Raw genomic sequence first — 9,263 nt, 5'->3', positions numbered from 1 at the left:
GCCCGGGCTGGCTGCAGGCAGTGCCCCAGCCCTGCTGGTCTGGCAGAAGAGCTGCTCAGCAAGAGAAATGTGCTTTTGAAGCTCTGCTTGCTTACCAGGATCACCCTCTGTGCCAGGAGCCCGGCCCAGCTCAGGAGTACAGACACAACACAAGGACTTTAATGAACCTCTGGGGCTTTGTGCTCAGGCCCTGAACATCAGGCCCTGAGAGGGAGCTGCAGAAACCTCTCCAGAACTCCAAGTCACAATCCAACTCCAAAGTTTCTTGGACTTTTAATGGGTCCCACTGAGGGACACAACTGAGAAAGTGTCCCCAGGCCCCAGGCAGAGCAGAGAACTGGAGGCACTGATGCCAGGGGGGGACAGAGAGAAGCCAAGTCTTGGTGCCCTGGGGCACAGCAGGGTCTGTGCCACCAAGGGCTGTGAGGAGACACCTTGTCCTGAGGCCCTGGGGCCTCCTGGCACAGCCCCAGCCAGGCTGGGCACTGTCAGCCCCTGGTCCTGCCCTCAGCATCCCCCCTAGCCCACATCCCAGTGGCTCAAGGATCTGCTGGAAGGAGTCCCTGGGGAGCCTTGGTCAGGAATGGCCCTGGGGGCTCCTTCATGCCCCCAGGGAACTGCAGGTTTTGCAAAGGACTTTGGCTTTTCCTTTTGCCTTGGAGTCTCTTAGAGCTTTCTGCAAACATGGCTTCCAATTATCTGCTTTAATTAGTCCCTGGGGAGGCTTTGTCAGGAACAACACTCAGTGGGGCCCATTAATGCTTCAAGGTACTTCAGTTCTTTTAAGGTACTTGGTGTTTGCCTTTTGCTACAGACTCTGTGAGAGGTTTGTGCAATCATGGCCCCAGTTATCTGCTTTAATGAGTCCCTTGAGAGCTTTGTACTGACACTCAGTGGGGCTCATGAATACTTTGAGATTCTTATCTTTTGTAAGATAATTTGGATTTTCCTTTCCACATTGAGAGTTCTTTGTGCCATTTTCAGTCTCTGAGAGGTTTTTGTGCCATCCTGGCGTCCAGTTCTCTCCTCCAAGGAGTCCATGAGGAGCCTGTGGTATAGATGGAGCTTTGTGGGTCCCATTAATGCTTTAGACTCCAACCACTTTGGGGTTTTCCTCTGACTTTGACTCCGGGAAAGGTTTGTGCAATCTCCTCTCAGGCCCTGAGGTTCCAAGGCTCAGCTCCAAATGCACCACTGGGCTCATTAGGATCAAGCAAATCCTGACAAACCATGGCTCTGCCTCAATTTCTCCCTGCTCTCATGCAGTTTGTCAGGAAGTTTCTGTAGTGGTTTTGGTTCACCAATTTGAGATTTCTCAGCCAATGCATCAATTAGTGTGGTGGGTTCAGTGTTGGCTAATTACCAGTGCACTCACTAGAATATTCTTACTCATTTCCTGCTGTGAGATAGGATTAGGAGAAAGGCAAAGTGGGCTCAAAACCTTAAAAGAGTGTCAAGAAAAGTTTGTTAAGAGAAACTAAATTAAAGAGTAATAAGAATCTGAACAAAATTTTCAGAACACTTCCCCTCTCCATACAACCTGACAATGTAGAGGCAAAACCTGAAATTTTCAGTTGGTTTACCACCTCTAGAATATTCTAATCTTTCTTCAGTTCACATCAGGAGAGAAGTACCTCTTGTTAATGTTATGGAGAATTCTCCACAAGAAAACAGTTATCTCATGGCTTTTCATTTCCACAAATAGCAGCTGCCTGGAGAAATCTGCAATCGTGAATTTGGGAGGTCAAATTCTAATTTGGGCCATGGTCCCTAGACATGAAGGCCAGTTCTATTCCATAGGAAGGAAAGAAGAGAGCCCCAGTGAGTGTTTCACGGGCAGATCAGGGGTGACCACCAGATGCCAGATAGAGTGGCAGGTTTTTTCTGGGAGATACCTTTGGATATAGGAAAATTCTTAGGGAGAATACCAGTTTTGGCAATGGGCATCTGAATAAATAGAGCGTTCTTCTCCATACAAAGGAGAACACAGAACCCCATTGCTCCAGGGGCTGATGAGAAGCAGCCCTTGACTTTCCAACATCAGCAGACCTGTCAGGTGGCCCCTGGCAGGCTAAGCCAGCCACACCTGGTCCATGTTCCCTCGCTTACATGGGGCCCCACTGTGTCCCAATGGTCCCTTGCTTCCAGGAGGCTCTGAGGTGTCACAATGCCCCCTTGGTGACACCAGGCCCTGAAGGGTCGGAATAGTCTCCATGGTTCCATCAGGCCCCACAGAGTCGTAATGGTCTCTGGGTCCATGAAGCCCCAGTGTCACCGTGGCCCTTTGGTTCCATGGGCTCCAGTGGTGCCACAATGATCCCCTTGGTTCCATGAGGTGCCCACAGTGTCACAGTGATCTCTATGGGAAGGAAAGAACCGAGCCCCAGTGTGGCAGGGGCAGCCACCAGAGGCCGAGGGGAGCCAAACTTGATGGTACTGGCAGATTTTGGCTGGGAGCAGCCCTTGAATATAGGGAATTTTAGAGGTGGAATACCAATTTCAGACATGGACAGTTGAAGGAGGATGGTTCTTTCCATAGGAAGGAAAGCACAGAACACTGGTGTTTGAGGGGCAGATGAAAGGCAGCCACCAGAGCCCTAAGGCAGCCAGACCTCTCTTTCCTGGTAGTTTTTGTCTGAAAGCAACCCTTGGATATAGGGAATTTGGGAGTTGGAAGCCCAGTTCCCACAACTTCTGCATAGATAAGGATGGTTCTTTTTTCCATAGGGAGGAAAGCACTGTTGTGTTAGACCGCAGCAAAGGGCGCTGCCCCAGGCCCCAGAGTCTCAGACCTCAGGCAGACACCAATGACCAACAGGGAAAGGAAGGCAACAGGACAGGTCTTGGTTTAGAAAACCGAGGATTCTTCATTTTCCCAAGGACCAACACAAGAAACGAGGTGGTAGGGTCAAGACTTTTATATTACAGGGTAGGGGTGGAGTTTAGGATCAAGGTCCAATATTAAGAGGAGCAGGAGACTGCAAAGGGCTGGATCAAGGAGGACAATAAATGGAAAAAATTACAGTGGGGATATTGCTGCACAATTTAAGCCAATAAGGGTACAGAAAAAGAAGAACATTCTGGGGCCATTCCTCATTAGATCAGATAGGGTGGAGTGTCCTTTCCCAGGCTTTCAGGGGCACACCCCACAGCATGGAGGGGTGGAATCTTCTTTAAGTCACACTCTCACCGGATGCTGTCTCTGGGTAGAATCCCCACCTCATTGGGCAGGGGCACTCTACACCTTTGGTGCCATTATTTCTTTCTCTGGCTGTTTTATACAATGAAATAAAACTCCAGCATCTGTGGAACCACCCTTCAATCCCTCCCAGGCTACTCTTGTTCTCTCCTCAGTCTGCACACAACTGAGCCCAGAGCCTGCAGCCTCTACCTGCTGGTTATGTGATGAAGCCTTCAAACCCCATGTTGGGAGATATTTGGGTCCTCCCCAAGATCTGTGAAAATGGAAAAATAGTTATCAAAGTTATTTTCTCCCAAGTCTAGCAGTGACAGAACAATGGTCAATATCTTTAAACTGAATGAGAGTGGATTTAAATTTGTCAGAAGGAGGAAATATTTTACAGTGATGAGAGTGGAACAAAACGTCAACTGTTTTTCCAGAGAAGTGGATTTCCCATCCCAGGAATGCTCAAAAATCAGGGAGTGTGTGCAACTTGACCCAGTGAAATCCCCTCCCCAAGGATAGAATTCCTGTTGTGTGGGTTCTCGGATGTGCTGGGTACCCTCACAACTCTTCTGACCAGAATGTCTGCTGAGGACAGCCAGGCTGCTGCAGGGGCAGTGACCTTACAGCCATCACCATGGCAGCCCTGTCCCCTGGGCCTGGCTCTCCCCTTTCCTCTGCCCCTGCCTTGTCTCTGCTGGCATGAAGAGTTTTGTTGATAATATCTTGTCCCCAATGTGCTGGGCCAATGGCTTCCCAGACAGGCTCCAGGAGCAGAAGTGGCTTTTCAGAGCCCAGCCAGAAATGAGCCCTGAGGCAGCAGCTCTGCAGCGCTGGCCACCAGGCTGGGTTGCAAGGGAGGCTTCTGGCCATGCCCTGCAAGCAGCTGCTGCTGCCAAGGTGCCTTTGGTGCCTCGGGCTGTCCCTGGCACAGCTCCCAGCACGGCACTCTGCCCTTGTGCCCGAGGCCTTCCCTGTGCTGGGGCTGGCAAGGGGCTGTTCCTGCAGCGGGACCTGCCCTGCTCCTGGCACAGGAAAGGCAGTTCCTGCTGGAGCAGGAGGCTCTGCCTGCAATGGGCTCAAACCACTCCAGCAAGGCCCTGCTGACTTCAAAATTGCTTCCTAGAGCAGAATATCCTATAATTGTTATAGATTCTGGACTGTGGAGTAAATAACTCTGGTTAAGAGCTTATTGTCTAATCATGATCAGATTGTATTTATATAAATATATCTGGTATTCCATCATTAATCCTGTATGAAAAATTGCATTGACAAATTGTTCAATTCTACCTGTCCAATCATTTATACATAAACCTTTGACAAATTCTGGGGCCAGGATTGGATCCAGTCACTCCTAATCTCCTCTCTTAAAAGGAATTTTAGAAGTCTGTAGGCCCTGCAGGGGTCTGAGGATCCATGGTGGCTGTTGGGTGTCATTTTTCCATCTCATGACTCAGCAGGAGTTTCTCCAATAAAGAAATAAAGCTTTTGCCTGAATCTCCCACTCTGCACGTGACAGGAGTGTGTGTGAGAGTGTGTGTGACATCCCAGCTCTTTGGCAGCCTGGGGACTCCTGGGATGTCACTGTGGAGCCCCTGTGAGTGCCTGTGACAGATCAGTGCCTTTGCAGCCCAAGGTGCCCTGGGATGTCACCATGGATTGACTGTGACTGCCTCTGACCACACGGCTCTTTGCCATCCCCAGAAACCCTTGGGAGGGCTCCATGGAGCCCCTGTCTCTGTGTGTGACATTCCAGCTCTTAAAAACAGCCTGGAGACTCTTGGAAAGTCCCCATGGAACCCCTCTGAGGGCCTATGACAAATCTCACCCTTAGAAGGCAACCATCACCAGGAAACCCTGTTGCTATGGTCAGTTTCCATGGCAACCATCCCCATCCCCTGTTGCTATGGTCAGTTTCCATGGCAACCATCCCCAGGCCCTGTTGCTATGGTCAGTCCCTGGGCAGCTCCATGGAGACCCCATGCCAGGGGTGGTTGCCATGGACACCAGCTCAGGCCTGGAGCCCATTGCCATGGAAACCATTGGCACTCCCATCCCCAGGGTCATGGGATCCCAGAACCACAGAATTGGCTGAGCTGGGAGGGACCCATCAGGATCCTCGAGTCCAACTGCTGGCCCTGCACAGGACACCCCAACACTGCCAGCCTGGGCCTGGCAGTGCTGTCCAAACGCTGCTGGAGCTCAGAGAGACCTGGAGCTGTGACCCTTCCCTGGGAAGCCTGGGCAGTGCCCCAGCAGCCTCTGGGCAAAAACCTTTTCCTGAGATCCAACCTAAGCCTGCCCTGACTCAGCTGCAGCCGCTCCCTCCACTCCTGTCTCTGGGCACCAGAGTGAAGAGGTTCCCTCAGCCCCAGCCAGGGACCCGCTCCCAAGGCTGCTGCTATGGCCACCAGGGCTGGCACCAGCTGGGATGCTCAGTTTCCACAGGCCAGGGTTCAGAAATGGGATTCCTCAAATTCCTACTCCTGCTAAAACCCCGCTGGCACTCATTGCCCTCCCATCTTCCGTTGAAGGAAAAGAGGGAAAGATCCCTAGCTGGGATAAGAACAATTTACTGGGAACAGCAACAAAATAAGGAACAAACAGAAACAGAAAAAATATTGACAAAAGAAGGGATAAGAAAAACTATTTACAGGGAAAACTACATCACCATCAATTATATCTTCCTGGCCACATGTTTCCTCCTGCATGGAAAGGACACCCGTCTCCTCAGGGAAAGAGAGAGAGAGTCCCTTTCCTGCCCCTGGCGATGACCTGAGGCAGGAGTGAATGTAGTGACAGGGCCATGGCCAGACCCTCATGTCCTTCAATCCAATATCAGGCCATTGGTAGGGGCAGGAAAAGGGACAGGTGTCTTCCCAGCATGGATCACAGGGAACATGGATCACCAGGGCTCTTCCCAACATGGTCTTCCAATGGGGGATGAAGCTGGAGCAGTGCGCAAAGCTCTTCCTGCAGCTGGGAAACTTTCAGGATTTCCCTTACTGGTGGCTCTGTTGGTGTTTGGTCAAGTCAGAGCTCCAGGTGAAGCTCTTCCCACACTGGGGACACAAGTAGGGCCTCTCCCCAGTGTGGATGTGTTGGTGGCTGACAAGATTGGACTTTTGCTTGAAGCCCTTGCCGCAGTCGGGGCAGAGGAAATGCCTCTCCTCGAAGTGAATCCGCTCATGCCGGAGGAGATCTGAGCTGCTGTTAAACCCCTTCCCACAGGTGGGGCACATGTAGGGCCTCTCCCCGGTGTGGATGCGCTGGTGTGTGACGAGGGTGGAGTTGTGCTTGAAGCCCTTCCTGCAGTCAGGGCAGCGGAAAGGCCTCTCATCCGTGTGAATCCGCTGGTGTCTGAGGAGACCAGAGCCGGTGTGAAACCTCTTCTGACACTCAGGACACTTGTAGGGCCTCTCCCCAGTGTGGATGCGTTGGTGGATGATGAGGTCGGAGCTCCATCTGAAGCCCTTCCCACATTCCCCACACTCGTAGGGCCATTCCCCGGTGTGGATGTGTTGGTGGCTGACAAGGTGAGAGTTGGAGCTGAATCCCTTCCCACACTCCCCACACTTGTAGGGCCTCTCCCCAGTGTGGATGTGTAAGTGGCTGACAAGGTGGGAGTTGCAGGTGAAGCCCTTCCCACACTCCCCACACTCGTAGGGCCATTCCCGAGTGTGGATCATCAGGTGTTGTTTCAGATTGTTGCTCCGCCTGAAGCTCTTCCCACACTCCAAGCACTTGTAGGGCTTCTCCCCATCAGAAGGCTGCTCAGGGACCACCAGCTCCGAGCTCTGGCTGAAGCTCTGCCCACCTTCCTGGCCCAGAGTGGGTCTTTCCTCCTCAGAGCATCCTGGGCTGGGCTTGCAGCCCCTCCTCCTGTGAGATCTCCAGGGCTTTTCCTCCCTGTTGGATTCCTGCGCTGTGGAGTTGCTCAAAACGGCCTCTTCCATGAGGTTCTGGTGCAGGGATTTGTCCTTCCTGGTCTCCATCCTTAGCTCCTGATCTGGGGGAGGAAGGACAAGGAGTAGGTGGGATTTGCCTCTGTGCCACAGGGAAGGGCAAGGAGATCCCCCCAGTGCATCCCCAGCAGGAGGGCACCGGCATGGGGGTCAGAAGTTCTAAGATGGAGTGTGAGAACCCCAGCCTTGCTTTGGGGCCTCATGTGGTGGTGAAATTCCTCCTCCAACCCATGCTTCCAAAGAAAAACTCCGCAGGCTTAGCTGTTCGGTCTCAAGGCAGTTTATTGCTAGTTATCTAACAGATTATCTTCTTGGACTGCGGCTATTTGATCAGCGGCCTGGGTAGAGGCACACACACACACTGACATCCTCTCTATCTGCTGTCTTCTTCGTCTCCCTCTCCGCCCAGGGCTGCTGCTCTCTTTTATAAGATATATTACGTATAACATGTTTACAATTATTCCCCAATACCTACTACCTACGTTGCCAAGTGTTTTTCTACTCTAAACCAATCTGTGAGTGCCAACATCACCAAGAACATGAAGGTAAGGAAAAAGAAGGAGGAAGAACAGGATCAGCCCACTTTCCTCCATCTTAGAACTTCTGACCCCCATGTACAAAGTGAAAACCCCCCTGTACATGTGTTAAAACCCCCCTGTACAATACTAAAAAAATTTCCCCTCTACTTTGTAGTAGGTTAGATAGTATAGGTTAGATAGTATAGTAAGGTTAGATAGTATAGTAAAAGTAGTTCTTTTACTATGCTATCTAACCTTTTGTGATTGCTTGTTCCACCTCCAAAGTTGGCAATTCATTCCATGGCTCAAACTCAAAATCACAGTTGTTTTTCAGTTGTCTGCCAGGGTCTAGAATGCTTCTGACCAAGGCCTGGAACCTCTAAAAATGCCTGAGAGACATTTTGAGTTCCCACAATGGAGGAAAGTGGGCTGATCCTGTTCTTCCTCCTTCTTCTTCCTTACCTCCATGTTCTTGGTGATGTTTGCACTCACAGATTGGTTTAGAGTAGAATAGGACTTGGTAATATATGTAGTAGGTATTGGGGAATAACTGTAAATATGTTATACGCAATATATCTCATAAAAGATAGCAGCAGCTCTGGGCTGGTAGAGAGAAGAAGACACCAGACAGTCAGGGTGTCAGGAGTGTGTGCATCTCTGCCTGGGCCGCTGACCAAAGGGCCGCAAACAGAGAACCTAATCTGTTAGATAACTAGCAATAAATCATCTTGAGACTGAACAAGAAGAGGGTGCGGAGTTTTTCTTTGGACGCACGGGTTGGAGGAGAAGCTTTACTACCACACGAGACCCCAAACCAAACCCGGGGTTCTCACATCTGGCGTCCCTGTGCGGGCATCAGCAAGAAGAACAAAAAGAAACATCAAGTAACCTCACACCTTCATCAGCGTAGAAGAAAAAGAAAAAAAAAAAGAAGAGCAGAGCACACACACTCGCCGCGTATTCCAAGAAGAGAGGGAGCGGACACCTCGAGATAAGAACCTGACCTTCACTGAAACAACTCGTCTCAGGGACTTTCCAGGGAGGAGACGACCCAGAAGTGTGCCTGGGATCTCTCACCTGTGACCTGCTGGACGGTGATCAGTGCCATCTCCGGACTGACCTCGAGCCAACACAGCTTTTGGTGAGAACGTTCAAAATTAAGAACATGGGGGGGGAATTCTCCCAAGAGGAAAAAGAAATAGTATCTGCCTTCCAGGGCATCATCTCTGCCCATCTGGTGGAGATTGCTCAAAAGGAGCTGAAAGATTTATTATTGTGGGTGAGGTGTAACTTCCCACACTCAAATCCAGATTTATTGTTTGAGCCAAATTTTTGGCAGGAAATTAATAAGCAATTATATTATCAGGCTATAAGAAATAATAAGCTTGCAGCAAAACTTTTATCTTCAGCAAGAACAGTTTTAGAGTCACTCTCACAACGCGGCAGCTCAAGCCAGGCAGCTACGGCTCCTGGTGACAAACGGGGGGGGGACAGTCCGGCCAGCAGCTTGGGACAGCCCCTCTCAACACAGACACAGGACAGGCAGGATTTCTTCCTGTGGAAAATCAAGGAGATGATACCCCATCGTGTCCCGTG

The 9,263-nt window shown here is 50.7% G+C and overlaps 1 protein-coding gene across 1 annotated transcript; it reads right to left on the bottom strand.

Moving 5' to 3' along the window:
- Positions 1-6,186: 6,186 nt before the first annotated feature.
- On the bottom strand, positions 6,187-7,880 carry LOC146764432 (uncharacterized). The gene has a single exon (XM_085564491.1). The coding sequence runs from the start codon at positions 7,177-7,179 to the stop codon at positions 6,187-6,189; it is 993 nt and encodes a 330-aa protein (XP_085420617.1). The 5' UTR covers positions 7,180-7,880.
- Positions 7,881-9,263: the final 1,383 nt, after the last annotated feature.

The sequence above is a fragment of the Lonchura striata genome, chromosome 33, assembly GCF_050655825.1.
Source record: "Lonchura striata isolate lonStrDom1 chromosome 33, ASM5065582v1, whole genome shotgun sequence".
Taxonomy (NCBI): domain Eukaryota; kingdom Metazoa; phylum Chordata; class Aves; order Passeriformes; family Estrildidae; genus Lonchura; species Lonchura striata.
The sequence above is the reverse complement of the archived record's forward strand: the minus strand, read 5'-3'. Positions and strand labels throughout refer to the sequence as shown.